Below are 16,275 nucleotides of genomic sequence, written 5' to 3'. Positions count from 1 at the left end.
ACTCCAGCCTACACTCCACAGGGCAGAAATCTTTTATCTCAAGCTCTCCAGCACCACTCATAGTGCATGTCTGACACAAATGGAAATTGTTAGAACAAGCACGAGGTGAGATGAAGATATAAAGAATGCTGCAATTCAAAAATCAAATGAAACAGTCACCTGGTAACATTTTTATTATTATTACTTTAGCAAATCCAAAATGAGCTGGCAAAAAAAAACCATCTTCCTTTCCAGCACTTCCCCTGGTAGTGAACACGGACAATTCAGGGAAAAAAGCAAGGGTGTTAAATTGCAAGAGTAAGTTCTAGCAGAATTAAGGCTATTATTCACCTTCTTATCTACTTTTTAGGTTTATAGCTGCCTCCAATTTGAACCTTGTTCAAGTGCTTTATAAGAGAAGGGAAACACTCCTGACACGTATGAGAACTAAACAATCTCCACATCCAGGCAGTTACTCTGCATGTACTAGATAGGTATGCAGACAAAGTAAGTGCCACCTTACATGACCATGTGCTGACATTAAGTAGCCTTGGATAATAGGAGACTAAAGAACTGCATTGTGTACAAGAAGAAGGAAATCCAATAGCTCTTACAATGGTGTCAAATCTTCTGGGAAAGCATCAACATTCTGTTCTGGAGGCACACACAGAACAACAGATTCATCTAATGAGAAGTCCTTGAAGGAGAAAGACTACTGGCTATATAGCCAAGCTAGTTTTAAATAGAAGAATTACCAGAAATCACTAATGTTAAAGAGGAGCTTTTAGTGCACTGAAAATAATCGGAAAAGACATTTTCAAAAACCCCAAATGGATTATTTTTTTCCTTGAACCTCAGAAATAACACCACAGCAAAGACACATTTCTTCTTTTAGCAATGTAGCTCAGCTACAAACAGGCAAAGCCACAAGTACTAAGTTCACTTCCACAAGGAACAGTGTGGCTAACACTTAAAAGCAGCAGAAAGGCAGAGAGAAGAACAGCATAAAGCAGTGGAGAGCTTACCAATACTGTGAAATTGGAGTTGACATTGAGTGGGCTCTTGTAACAGGACATAAAATTCTCACAAACCAGAATATTATTGTGGGAGTGCAGCAACAGGGCCAAAGTGCAGGAGTTCCCAGCCAACCGGAAGGCACATAAACAATTTAGAGATTGGATTTAATTGCAATGCCAATTTGTTTTTTCTTGAGTACTCAAAAATGGCTCTAAGATGGCACTTTGAGTACTAGGAAGGGACAGTCTTGACAAGTGTCAATATATCAATATGATGCAACCTGAAATCTTGACGTGGTTCATTTGGTAAAGTCCTGTCTGTGTAGACCAGTTAGGAAAACATCTTGAACACGTGAACTAAATATCTCCTGATAAAAATCTATTTTCCTCTAGTGATTAGTAACCAACATAGCAGACTGGTGTTCAGTGGAGTTAGACACAATCATGACTTTCATTTAACCCAACCAGCAGAACCCTGCACTTTTTTTATGCCAAGTATCCCATATGCTATGGGAACTGATAATAGGCATATGATTGCTGATGATGCCAATATTCTTTTAAAAAATTGGAACTAAAGAAGAACAGTAAATTATTCAAAAGAAGCTTCAAGAAACCTCTGCTCTTTACAAGCTTCAAGAAGTCACAACACATTTGTTTCCATTTAAAAAAAAGTTTTCCAGGTGGTAGGACAATGTTGGGGAACAGCCTCAAATGCTTTTATTGAAAACCCACTTTCTCAACAAGGAAATTCTGTTATGGTATGATCTTCACTCTTCAATTACTAACACTCCTTTCCATTTTCCCTGTTTCTACTTGGTCCTCAAAATACTTATTTATCCAAGTGTCAAAAAAAAAAAAAAGAAGCACTAGTGAATTATAGGCTCAAGTTTTCTTTCATAGTATTAAAACATTAATAAATAGTTCTAAGAACAGCACAAGAGTAGTCTAACTCAATTCCAAAAATTTCCATTATTGGAAAGGTACCTCTTCATAAGGTACTAATAGTCAAGAGAAAAGTTGCTGATAAGGAGACTTATAGTCTCCCCATGGAAACACAAATGTGTGGAAACAAAAGGATTGCAGCAAAGGATCTCTTGAAGAAAGCAAACTATTGAAACAGATAATGAAGTAGACAAATAGATGCACAGGAGGCAGCAAAGAAGAGTAGAGTATGTGAGAGGGGAACCACTCTGAAATCAGTCATACCTTCACATCCACGTTCAATCTGCCCACTGCGGTGCAGAGCATCATTAATTAGATCAGGAAGACGCCCATTCAAGTCCACAGATGCTAGGCAGCCCTGAAATCCGTCACGTGAGGCCACTAGCTTTGGGAGGTTGCTGTACATGCCTTGAGCTAGACCAGCAATGTAGAGATCACCTGCAGGAGAAAAGGTAAACATACAAGAAGAAAGTTACGTAACTTTTAAATTGGCTTTCCCCACTCCCAAAATTAATGAGCTGAACATCTGCTTAGAAAAGGTTAAAAGAAAAGTAGGATATTGTAAAGGTCCAGAAGTCATTTCTGGCTATTTAATATGCATACATGCTGTCTGACTAGTGCCCTTGATCTACATCTAACTAAACCAAATCTTAACCTAACCTAAAGCAACATTCACTATTCTCACTTGGAATCCTCACACAACTCGGTATTTTATGTCATTTTCATGTAAGACTGAAGTAATTATGAATGCATTTCCCTTGTATAGCCCTAACTTAATCCAGATAAACTGGGTATAATCTGCTCACTATCTTTGCTCACGCGCTTTCCCATCAACACTAGCAATCCATATACTACAACCCTGCATTTCCAACAGTTTTTAACAAATTTTGCACACTTCCCACCCTCCCCTCCAATCATCAGTGCATCCTGTTTTATCATCTATCACCTCTCAATGCGAGATATATGCTGTGCACAGTGGTACTTCTCTAAAATTTCCACTGTTCCTAAGAAACAGAAACTTAATTACACTTTATCTAGGGGAAAACCTCAGATTGACCATCAATTTCCAAGGAAAAAGAAACATAAAAAATCATCCACGATAAACTATTTATTCTGGTATGGAAGCTGACAAACAGAGAAAGAAAAATGGACTTGAAAGCCAAAAATCTGAAAATTCCTGATTTTCAGTTCTGAAATCCATGTTTTTAAGCTTACCGGTTAAGCCCTGCTGAAATAAAGAGAGGGGTGGGGAAAATATCATTCTTTTAGAATTTACCTTTAAGATCCAGATTTTTGGCTCCATTGATAACTTGAGTGACCATCTTAGTGTCCACCTTTAGACTGTGTGTGTTACTGTTGTCTCTGGTGATGACAACATTGTGCCACTGGTTGTCATTAAGAGGACGGTCACTGTTGCCTTTAATAACATTGGGTCCATTCCCAAGGTCAAACACATAGTGTATATAGCTGTAAACATAACAAGAACCAGTTAAAATTAAACAACTCCAGCACTGATAAGATGATAAAATAACATGCAAGTCATGAAATACCGTGTCTCTGGATTAGAAAGTTCTAGTTAGCCAAAAGTGAAGCCCCTGATTCAGAAAGGTGAGGTCTTTCTTTTCCACCATGTGTAAGGGTTCACATTTTCAGAGATTACAGTTGAAGTAATCAGATTCTAATAATAAAGTTTGGGGTTTTTTTTGTTTTTTGTTTTTTTTACCAAATTCTTTCAGACCCACAAAAAACTTCTGACCGTGCTTATAATTATTTTTAAAATTTGGTAAGACCAATTGATGTAATGGAGAGCAATGCTAGATATACTTATTTAGGGCACATATTCCCCAGATTCTGAGTTTTGAGTAACGTTCTTGAAAAGTTAATTGGGAAACTCACTCAAAATATTGCACTAAAATTCACATGAGATCCTATGCTTATTCAAACAGCTGAAAAACTGTTGGCAAGTCTTTTTGGAAAAACATAAACTAACAAAGTTTGAAGTCATGAGACTGTTACACTGAATTGCTTATACAGTTCAAACACTGAAATCCACCTGAGGATAAATATCCTTTTCAGAAAATAACAACAAAAAAAATTCAAACCTCAACAGAGCTCACGATATTTTTTTTTTTAATTGATTTATTATTAGTCAATGTCCCACTCACAGAAACCCACACAAAGTTAAAAAATGAAATGGACTGAACCTCAGTTATATTAAAATAAGCAGGACTAGTTAAGTATGTTTGTGGAATTCATGTTTACAGTGTCTAGATGAAAGAAGAACAAACATTTACTCAACTGATAAACGCACTTTTTTCCTTTTTAAAGCTATTGGCCTTGACAAAAGAATACACTGGCTCAAGAGCAAGGTCAGTTCACTCTTCTTGAGCATCACTACAAGGTACAAAAATTTGGTAGCCCACAAGATCTTTTTTCTTTCCATGGAGGTTGCAGAAATGCAACAGGTCAGTTATAGGGAAGGAGATTAAAAAACAAAAGGAACAAACTCAGAGCCCTTGGCATATTTTCTGCAAGATTAACTAGAGAAAAACGTAGGCATAATCACATCTGAAGGACTTCAAACTTTGTTTTCCACGTACTGCAAATATGTCTTTCCCTAAGTCACAGTCAAAAAGTCAATGGTTAAAATCAGGAAACTTAAGTTATAATGTTTACATCCAACTGCTTTGTCATACACTTCAGAAAGCAGAGAAATGTGAGATTGATTTTTTTTTTTTTATGCAAGATTTTGAATTTTATCTATAAAATGAAACCCTGGTAGAAAAAAGCAGAATGTTCACTTACCCCTTGACTAGCTCAACTGCAATGAAGTCATTACCATCACCACTGTTAAAGAGTATGAAACCATCAGCTGAAGTGGTCTTAAACTGAAAGAAGAGGTGCATGGATGTATAAGCCTGCAAGGTGGCCAGACTCAGGTAGCTGCTCTTGGTCTTGAATGTCACAGGGTCAGCTATAATGTTGCGGAGACCAAAGCGTGCCTTCAGCTCACAGTAGTCAATATCACCATTCTTGCACAGGTCAATGTAGAGCATCCCATTGAACATGAGGCTCTGAAGGTGACCAATAAAGCTAGAAGGGATGACAGAAATGTAACGTTTCTCAGTCATGATCCCTGTCTCAATGTTATGGAACTCCAAGCGGGTGTGATCACCAACCATTGTGCCTGAAAAACAGAAAGAACAGGCAGAAAGCCTAAGCATCAGTACTAGGTTATATGGAGTCCCTCACCCCCCCAATTTCCAGACTTACAGCATTACTAAATTAATTCTACACAAAAAAAGAAATGACAGTCTTGGTGAAGTAGCTTGACTATACTGGTTGTGAAAACCCAAGCAAAGAGATTAAGACAGGACTGAAGGGTCACAGAAGTCACAGAATCATAGAATGGTTTGGACTGGATTGGAAAGGACCTTCTAGTTCCAACCCCCCTGCTATAGGCAGGGACACTCCCCACTAAACCAGCATGCTCAAAGCCCCACCCAGTCTGGCTTTGAATGCTCCAGGAAGGGGGCATCTACAAACTCTCTTTTTCCAGTGTCTGATCACCCTCACAAATAAATGATTTCTTCCTAACATCTAGTCTTAATCTACCTTCTTCCAGTTTAAAGTCATTTCTCCTCATTCTATCACTACATGCCCTTATACAAAGTCCTTCCCCAGCTTTCCTACTAGGCCCCCTTCATGTACTGAAAGGTTGCTATGAGGTCCCCACAGAGCTCTCTCTTCTCCAGGCTGAAGTTTCCCAATTCTTTCAGCCTGTCCACACAGGGAAGGTGCTCCAGCCCTCTGATCAAGCATCCTTTTCACACGAGTCCTTGAGCCTTTAACACACAACAGAAACCATTTACCTCATCAACATTTATTTATGATTATTTTCTCCATACTCAACATACATCCATTATTCAAACTCTGCTACAGATATGCAGTTATTGTTTCCATGAGATTTTCTAGACTATTGTTCTGGATTTTCATGACCAGCTGTTGGCAGTAGGGCCAGGTCTGCAGGGAGATTGCTGTGAAGAGAGGCCAGAGCCACATTGACCCACATATGGCCACTGCCTGTCAGTTCCAAAAAAGTCCCCTTCTCCCCCCCATCTCACAGGACTCAGCTGCGCCCCTCAGCTATGCTGGTAGCACCTCAAAGAAAAGATGCTTAAGAAAGGAAAATGCTGCATGCAAGTGAGGAAGAAAGAAAGAAAAGTGCAAGAATGCCCTGCAAACACTGAGGTCCAGGAAGGAGGAGGGGGATGAGGCACAGCAGGCACCAGAGCAGAGATTCTCCCATAGCCCATGGAGGACCACTCCATAGCACGTATTCACACTACAGCCCAGAGGTGACCCCACACCACACCAGGCACATGTGTCATGGAAGAATCGTGATCTGTGGAAGACACACACTGAGGCAGGTTTTCCTAACAGACAGTGGAGATAATCCATGCTCAAGCAGTTCAGATGCAACTGCAATCTGTGAAAAGGACCCATGCTGGCACACAGAAGAAAATTGCACGGAAGAAAGAGTTGCAGCGAGGACTGCAATCTCCAATTCAACATCTTATTCTGCTCAAGGAGATAAAGGAGTTGGCAAAGGAAGGAGTGAAACTGAGTCTGAGAAAAGAAGGGGGGAAAACAAGTTTTTGTCTTTGTTTCTCACCATCCTCCTCAATTTTTACTTGGTAATAAATTATTTTTACCTGTGTTGAGCCTGTTTTGTGCAAGGCATTAAGGGGCAGCTGAATTTCTCATCTCTATGCTGAACCATGAGCTATCATCCTATTTTCTCTCTCCTTATGAGGAGATGCAGGGAGCACAGCTGAGCTCCCAGCAGCTGGCCAGGGGCAGCCTCCCATTAATGCTGATCAGCACAGCATGCCAGATAACCTCAGTCCACTTACAGAACTCCAACAAGATTATAAGACACCATTTTCAATTTTATACACACAACATTGAGGAACAGAGAGGTAAACATAGAAATATGAGTTTGGATTTCAATAAACATTTGGCATCCAATTTAGTGGAATGTATAACTACTTAACTGCTCCCATTTGAGACTCAGTACTTCTAGAGAAAACAGCCAAGATCCTAAATGAGTTCCCCCTCCCCCCCCCAACAAAAAAAACCAAAGATACAATTAGAGACTATATGTGAAATACCTGACTTCAAGCCACTTTCTGCAGCTTCTCATAGCAACTCTAAGGCAGAGAAGTCAGTTCCTCTGGGCAATATTTGGATGCCTTATTAAAAGTTCCTTTTTTTTTTTTTTTTTTTTTTCCTTTTTTTCTTTTTTTGCCATGCTGTCTCTTTCAATACAGACTAATCAGTGAGGTTCTTAAAAACAAGTCCCTTTTTTACTATATAGTCCCATGTCAGCTCTGTTGGTTCTCCTACTGCAGAAATGTTTTAACACACTGGTTAAATTCTACCAGGATTAAAATAATAGAAGGGTCAAAAATGCACTAGTTTTATGAAAAAAAACTGATACCTAGATAAAAATATGATAATTATTTAGAGTGGGATACAGATAAGAAGAATTTATCAATAATATTGTGCTGGATTGCATCTCTCGGTCAATTAGCACACATACACAGCTCTTGACTAACCACTGCAGAAGTTACACCCGAGATACTGAGATTAGATCTGTAAGCCTCACCGTGCACTATACCTCAATTTCAAGAAAAACCTCCCCTTTTAATTTGACCGAGACAGATCCACTGAACTTAGAAGCTTCCTTATCCTTAGTACTGCCACCTGAAATTACCTTTCATTTCTCACCTAACTCCCAGATTAAGAAACAAAATCTTTCATCACTTCTATTTGTAACATATTGTTGTGGTTTTTTTTCCTGTTGTCTGAACTAATTTTTTATACAACATGAGTCAAATTAGGTGAGCTGACAGTCTCTAACTTGCTTAGGCCTTCTTCAACACTAAATATCCAACTCACCTTTCATGACTAAACACTAAGTGAAATTCTTCAACTTACACTTTGAAAAACTTGGTCACAATTTAACAAAGACAGTAAAAAGGAAGTTATTAGGAGAAAGCATTCTCAAGTATTTACTCCAAATATAAAAATGTAACTTTTCTGTTTTTGCTTATACCCAATTTCAGCAGAGGATCTAAATTTAGAGACAGTTATACAAAGACCTTGGACATGAAAATCAGCAACGCAAGCACACAGATTGGACAAATTTACAAGTAAATGAAAGCAGTCACGTACTCCTGACTATTCAGAAATTCAATCTGTAGTACAAATACAAATGTTTTAAAATTCTGAAAAAGTCCTTTATGGGAAATATTTTATTCTAACAAAACTTCAGGTCATAGGCACTGAAAAAGTCTGGGTACGGTAAGTTTATTTAGACAAACTATCTCTTACCCACTGTTAAGACTTTCTTTAGTTTCACCATTTACCAAAAGAAAAGTTATAAAATTCTCTGGGTTTTGAAATTTTATTTCTTTTTTGAAAAAAAAAAAAAAAAATCCTTTTGGTTTTTTGTTGCTGTTGTTGTTGTTTCGTTTTTTAACTTCAGTAGGTTGGTAAACTAAAAAATGTAGAGATGTCAGGTACCAAGAGCAGGGAGATTCTTCTACTCTTAATTAAATGCAAAGAACAATTTGTGAGAGTAGGGGATACAAAGCTAGGCCTTTGAAAGCTGGAATACACTGGGATAGGAAATACATACAGGGGGGAATTAAAAATGGAGTGAATGAGGTTGGAAGAGATAAACTCAGACTTTTAGAAGAGGTGAGAAGTGGGAAAAATGAGATTGGCTTAAGAAAAATAGGACAGCAATGGCAGTACAGATAGTCAGGAGAAGTTCAGCAAAAGACTGAAAAGAGCATGATATTACAGGACAGAGGTATCTTTTCATAAAAGACCATAGAGTAAAAATCTGGTATCTTCAGGTCTCATCAGCTGTCAGTCCTAGAGTTCCTCTCATTTGCTTCATTCTGGTCTGCACAGAGTATTTTAACTACTACCACATTCAGCAGCTTGTCAGTTCAGGTGGTAGCAAACAAAGATTTCCAGCCTCTGCTGTAGAATTTGGGTGCTAATAAGATGCTGTGCAGAGGAATATGCCTGCTGTACTTATACATCATTTACCACTGATATTCAGCGGTCAGTTACAGTGAGAAGGGAGATGGGGACTGTAGAAGAGTTTTGTGATTAAGCAAAAAAAATGCTGTCCAGAGGAACTGGATGATGACTGTGCCCTAAGCTGCCTGCAGGAAGCAAGTAAGTCAGAAAGTCCATGGCAAATTTTTCACAGGTGATCATGAATTGTCTAGATACAGTTCTCCTAGTAGCAGAAATGAGCTAACAGAATCTAATTTACAGGCTTGCTGAATAGTCATACATGTAAATGACTGAGAAATCATGTCAAAAAATTGTATCAAATACACCTAACTTTAATCTGATGACTTTGAAACCTATAAAAGGGAAAAAAAAATCCAACTCACTTCATAAAACAAAGGAGTGAATCTAGATACAACTTCTTAGTTCCACATAAACATATTGGTGAGTGGCATACACAAGGGGAAAAAACAGCTCTATATTAAGAACAAAATTTAATTTGCCTGCATTGTTCAAAACAAGCAACAATCAATTAGGTTGCTTATTTTTAATGGGGGTCTAATTTAGATTTCTTACCTATGCCTAAAGAGAGCATGAATCCAGTGGAAAAATCTATGTGACCACATCTAAAACTATATCATATATCCCAGGAAGCGGAATGCAGATTGCACAGAAAGTCTTAATGCTGGTTTTGACTTTTGACTTCACTGTGGTGGTCGTCTTTTAATAGATATTTTTAGCAGCAATGCATCTTTAATTATGTAATTCATGTACATATGCAGATCCTATTTTAGTATAGGATTGTATCATTATTATTTATAAACACAGTTTCATGAAAAAATGGACTACGAAAAACAGATGGCATTTCTGGGGACTGAGTTTCAAAAGCAGAGAGTGCCACCTCATGGTACTTGCTGGAAAAAAAAGAAAAAAACCCTCATATCTAGAGAAACTGTTCTAAAATCCAAAAGTAAACAAGATGATGCATTTACCTGCATGTTTCTCTAATTCAGAAAGACCACACTTGAATGATATTTCATTTTCCTCCAGGCTAGTGTTGATCAAGTCTCTGTCAATTCTTACATTACAACTTTTTCATTCATATTCTTCTTTGATTCTCTCTTGCAAACTATCAGCTTATAGCACAGGATATATTTACTTCAGAGGGAAAATTGACATTAAGTCACTTTCCTGCAAGCCCCTGTCTTTAGACTTATTTCAAAATCCCGCTCCTGGCCTACCAGACAATCTTATTACCACGTTACTTACAATTAATTATACTTACACAGTAATAAAAAACATTTTGCAGAGATAGGCAACTCCAGAAATATATATCCTACACTAGCTGTTCTTCCTCATTGCTTTCTGAGTAGAAACTTGTAGAGAGGATTCCAGCATTTGGTAAAACAGCATTGGTTACAAGTAAATGAATATACTCTTATCAATGTTGTACCTAGCCTTAATGTTCTTTGCGATCCTATTGTCAGTCTTCACTCTCCTGGTGTTTTCCTTAAAAAGCCAGTTTCTACAGTTGTACACAGCTTTGATAAATTTTATATTATTATTCAAAAAATGAAAAACGTTTGTCTCTTCCAGCTCTGGAGAAATAGACCAGAAATATCACATATGAAGATCTTTTTTTCTGCAATGAAAAAAAGATCACTGTAAAATAGTTTGGTCATTTTTGCGCAAATCTCCTAACTTGGGACACATCTTTTCTCCCTCCTCTTCAACTCCATTTCTACAAAAAGCATAAGCTTAAAAATCTGTCAGAGAACGCAAGAAAAAAAAAAAATAAGACTGACATATTCCATGTGCAATAACCCAGTGACTTACGGTCCTTCCTAATCTCTTGAAGAAAGCTGAGAGTGAAGTGTTCTATTTGCCCTTTCCTCTGGAAGGCTCTAAGCCACGGGCACAAAAATTTTAAAAACAACACTAGAGACAGAAGTCCACATTCTCCATCATACCTGTCAAATGCAGGTTTTACCATTCAGGAAAAGTTTGTTCAAAGGAAAGTTTTAGAAGGCTTTAGCTTTCATTCCACAGCACAGGAAATTGCCACACTTGCTGCTCAGGAATGAGGTGTACTCAGAGCCTACCTGAGCCTGGCACAAGAGTATGTGACATTCAACACCTTCGTGCTTTTGACTTTGTGCAAGCTCATTTGTCTCCTAAGCACATAACTCAGATATGATTATTGGCTCAGAACCTTCTGGAACTTGGTGAGAACAGTTCTTGTCACTGAACTGAACAATAGCTTTCAGCATAGCACTATTAAGTACGCAGAAAGTGACAAGTGTCAGGAAAAGAAGGAGAGAAACACAAGGACAGGGGAAATGGATGAAAAGGCAGAGGCTGGGAACAGAGATGCAACAGTAACAACCAAAACTACTTATACATTGCACTCACCCTCAGCAACATCATCATCCACCATCAGTTTGAGGCTCTTTCCACGTCGAACTACCCGAACAGTGTGCCACTCATTGTCGTTGAGCTTCTGCCCCGCATAAAGAGTTTCAGGTCCCTTGCCTGCAGATGGTGATAGGTTTGACAGTTAAGAACAGACTCCAAATTAGTTCACTATCTGCCCAATTGGAAAAGTCACCAAAATCAACCTGGTGCAATACAGACTAGGAAACTGGGTAGGTGCATTGTAGTCTGAAATCAACCCTCACAAGTACACCTTTCCAGCTCAAAGGGAGTCAGGGTCATGAACATTCCTACTCAAGCAGTGTCTTTCTCCCCAGAGGTCACACACATATCACAAGAGATAGAAATCCCTCTGATGCTATAATACAGGGCACTGCAGTATTAGCAAAATGAGTTGATGACAGAAATAACTCTAGGGTGAAGTAATCATTTACAATTTTTTCTCTCTTAAGAACCTTGATTTACATTAGTCGCAAGGGATTCTTTTCAGAGTTAATCGCACTGAACTCCCAGTGCTTAAGTATCAAACACCAGGCTGTTTTCAGTCTTTCAGTCTCAAAAATAAAGAATTAACTCAAAAAAGAAATTTAGTAATAATAATACTGCAGAAAGGCTATCAATACCACTCACCACCTGGCCGATTGCTCTAATGTTGTTCCACAGAGCAGACTGGCTATACTTACACAGGGTGCTTATTGTGCCTTGAGTTATGTGTCAGTAAAGAAAGAGGAACCCATTTCTCTCCAAAAAACATACCCACAGTTGTCCTTGCAAGCAATGCTCCTGGAAAAACTGCATTTGTGCTACCCATATTCATCCAGTTTTGCTGCTCACCCATCACAGTTGACAGGCAATTACTTAAAACATTAATTGTTCAGATTATAGAACTGGAATAGTTTGTTCATGTCAAATGGTAAGTGAAGAATGGTATGTGCTAAATTAGAAAAAAAATACGTGCTCATTTCAGTACAGTACTGAAGTATTTCGACAGTTATATCAGAGAAACACAGAATGAGGACAGCAGAACTTTTTGCTCATGAAGTTTGGGCTCACTGCTCAAGACATCAAAAGAGGAAACCAGCAAGGAAAAGATATATTAAACACATTAAGAGCAACGGGACAGGGATAACACAAGGAACTAGAATAGTTCAACTTACAGCATTGGTAAAACTAAATGTCAGATATGCAGCTTATATCCCATAGTTGGTCAATTAAAAAAAAAAGTTTTTAATTCAGTTATTTTGACCAGTTTTCATGGAATGGGTTACTACACAGTCCAACTTCATTGCGAGAATGAAATATGCACATCTTGGAGCAAAGCTTTGCACAAAGTGGATGCACCCACTCTGGTCTGTTTGCGATGCACACTAGTAGGTCTACACTAAGAATAGCATATTATACAGTGAAACAGAACTGAAGGAAAGGGGTAGGACTCACATCTAGGAACAATAAGCAGTCCAGAGTACACATATTACCTAACCAGCAACGTTATGGTAACTTCATCTTCCCAAGAGGGAATATGGGCAAAGCAGCCAGCATTTCATTCAGCTAAAATATAACATGCTAGGGGAATCATACAGGAAGAAACAGCAACAGAATGAATGTTGTGTCATTCCCAATGGGGGTCATGCAGTTCATGTGAACAAGAAGGCAGAGAGACTCCCCTTCAAATGAAGTCTGTTGCTATCCAATTTTAACACAGAGCAAGAGGAAAAAAAAAAAAAAAAAAAAAAAAAAAAAAAAAAAAAAAAAAAAAAAACCCTGTCTTTCTACAGTGATCTGAAAAATGAAAAGTCATTCTCAATTTAAAAGGCCGGAAAGTTATACTGCAATTACAGAAGATACTTCTTTGTCAGGAAACCCATAACCCCTGAAGTTTCCCCATCTTTGTGCCAAAGGCACACTGCACCACGAATGTAATCCTGGCAGCTAGATCATAGCTAAAAACCTTATGTTCTTTTGAATTAGGCAAAACACTATTTAGTAGAGTTTTTAAAAGTTATGCTAGATTTACATTAGTGAGAATACATTGTTTTCTAAAGTGTGTGTTACGAAAGGATGCACATGGATGACCTGCAAAAATAACGCCTATATCAGAACTGAATCAGTTATTGTAGTTCTAAACCCATATCTTAGGTCCAAATGACCTCCCAGTGTGTCTTTAAGATGCCACCTGACCAGATAATACAGAGCTTTCTAGGCAACAACTGCATTCTATATGGTTCAGCAGCTCAAGGTGACCTATCGCTTTTCAATTCTAGCCTGACAAAGTGGGAATCGACCAAAAAGAGCTTGTTTGGCTTATCATTGCCATCTTAATGTCCACTGTAACACTTTGAAAAGAAAACTGGAACAATTTTAGAAGTTATCTGACTAGATTCACAGAAAATGTATACTAGTCCGTTCAGAAATGAATGAAAGTTTTAGGCTTTCCAACTTCTTTCCAAAAGAAAAGGTTGCCTACAAATGAGATTGCTATCTAGTTAATAGTTGGTGCTCATGAATTTGAAAATTAAGCACTATGAATGCAAACAATTTCATGTTTACTGGTCCCTGACTTGATCAATCATTTTAACATTAATCAGTCTAGAAAAAATTAAATAGGAGCTTTAATACTTCATGTATAAGCCTCAATTTGTATGCAATAGTAAGCATGGGCTTCTTTTCATTGAGTTTCCTGAACAATAATGCATACCAAAAAAAACCAAACACATACCCATGAGAATGTCAAAGTAGTGCTCACAAACAGTATTTTACTGCTGTTTAAAAATGCTTTAAAGGCATTTATGTACCAAGTAGGTTGACATGATTTGCAAAATCATGTCCCACTTTTTCAACTGACAGAGCACAAATGAATTGCTGCTCCCTGAATCCCACTGAATTCAAAGCAATTCCAGCAACTACATAAAGTGATTGCCACATCTGGATGCCAAACATCATCTCACTGAGCAGGGTGACTACATATGCTGCTATTACACAGATATTCATATATGGTCAGCTTTTAAGAGGACTTGAAGATTCCCAATTCAATAGCTGCAGATGCCAGGAAATAAAAAGGAAATGGTTCACAATGTGGTGGGGATCTAATTCTCTCCTTTAACACCCAGTGAGACATTTATATGGTCTTACAGCTAAGTACAGAAACAAGTGCTTTGACAAAAGAGTTTTTTTTTCCCACCTTTCAAGGTGTCTTGCATGTCACCCTTCATCTACAGAAATGCAAGTACAGGAAGTGGCAGAGCAAAAGGGTAGTTGGTCAGATAAAGTCAAAGATGTGCATCTCCCCTTTGTGTATTTTTTATAAGAAAACACAAGGAGCCAAAAGAATGAGGTAGCACCGTCATAAGTTGGATGCCTGGCAACACTATTTATAGCACTTCTGATAAGAGGGCAGCTGGACATTAGGCAATTTTTGCATTTTATTTCATTTTTGAGTGAGAAGTAGTAAGGGGCAATTTAACAGGGAAAAGAACCACAGAATTTCCACTTCCACAATAACTGAACTATTAAGCTACCAGACTATAATTCTTATGAATCTAAAAAACACCTGCATGTGTCTCCAGCCTTCTTAGTCCTTCTAGCAACCTAATGATATCTAAGAAATGTCATATCACTCAGAAACAATTGCTATCTCCCATTTTTCAACTCACATGAGGCAGGCTAGTATGTACTCTCTCAGTGCAGTGGCAAGCATCACCTAATCAGAAGGAGAAAGAAATATGTCACATGCCCCCATACTTGGACATAATTAGTCTAGAGGAAGACTGAGGTTTCCTGAGCAAAGATTACTTGACTCAGCTGCGGCAGCTCCTCCCCATGATCCCATGAATCCTTTGAAATCTGATTGACATTCATGTGCATGTAGCTCACATGAAATAAGTATTACATGCTTTCAAACATGGAAAAACTCCATCCACTTGGCCCAGTATGTCCAAATCTTTATTTCTATATCAAAGGTGCACTGCTGCCAGTTAATAGCTTGGTGCCAATAGATAATAAGTGTCAAGAAGAATGCAATGTGTATATGAGCAAACAGAAAGCAGTTAATGCCTTTTGAAAACAAGAAGTTGCTTTCCATCTGGCCCCCCAAAACTCGCTCATTCAGAGCAAACACCTAGACTGAGAGACACATTTAAAACAAAACTCTGAAAGCATCAGGCGTTACCCACTCTAAGTGGCTAACAGCATAAAAAACTCCCTCGTGTGAAAGGCAAAGGATTAATCCTCTCATTATTTTCTCACTGTTGGATTAAAGAGTGTGCCTTCAACCTCAGTGTAGGCTGTAATCATGTGATCCCTTTATATGGTTAAATCAGACTTCTTGAAACAAGGCTAGTTTCATTATTGTTTATCTTATCCTTCACTATAGATGAGGTCAAACATATCAGAAGAGACAACCAGAAAGGACACTGCCAGACTGATGAGAATGAGAAAGACTCTTCTTCATCACAATTACAATAATAAATCTACAGGGGTAAACAGTGCTATTTAGAGAAGACCAACAGTAACAATAAAAAATTTTATCTGCATTTATTTTTATCTAAAATATGCAGCTGTCATTTAAGCTTCGCTCACGGTCAGGAAATATTTTTGCATATTTTATACATTGTTTAGGGATGCCATCAGCACCCCAAGGCAAGGATTTATATTCATTTTTTCCTCTTGCTCTGGAGAGAGGTGTTTAGGTTGTTTTCACTGATGTGCTAACAAAATGTGATTCACCATGAAAAACGTGTGCACAGGCTTGTGAAACATGAGGATGAATCATGGAAACAAGTAAGATAGATTCCCTCAAAGCTTAGAGGAA

General features: G+C 38.1%; 1 protein-coding gene across 14 annotated transcripts in view; it reads right to left on the bottom strand.

The window, feature by feature from the left end:
- Positions 1 to 16,275, bottom strand: part of NRXN3 (neurexin 3) — a 943,812-nt gene that overhangs the window by 528,041 nt on the left and 399,496 nt on the right. For all 14 annotated transcript variants that reach the window (XM_052693472.1, XM_052693473.1, XM_052693470.1 and 11 more), the window contains 4 exons: positions 11,448 to 11,567; positions 4,743 to 5,124; positions 3,214 to 3,404; positions 2,202 to 2,375 (listed from right to left, as the gene is read on the bottom strand). In XM_052693472.1, coding sequence (XP_052549432.1) covers positions 2,202 to 2,375; positions 3,214 to 3,404; positions 4,743 to 5,124; positions 11,448 to 11,567 — 867 coding nt within the window. The remainder of the gene's footprint in view (positions 1 to 2,201; positions 2,376 to 3,213; positions 3,405 to 4,742; positions 5,125 to 11,447; positions 11,568 to 16,275) is intronic.

Source organism: Tympanuchus pallidicinctus, unplaced genomic scaffold, assembly GCF_026119805.1.
Source record: "Tympanuchus pallidicinctus isolate F22 unplaced genomic scaffold, pur_lepc_1.0 scaffold3, whole genome shotgun sequence".
In the NCBI taxonomy this organism is placed as follows: Eukaryota; Metazoa; Chordata; class Aves; order Galliformes; family Phasianidae; genus Tympanuchus; species Tympanuchus pallidicinctus.
This window is presented reverse-complemented; position numbering and strand designations above follow the sequence as displayed.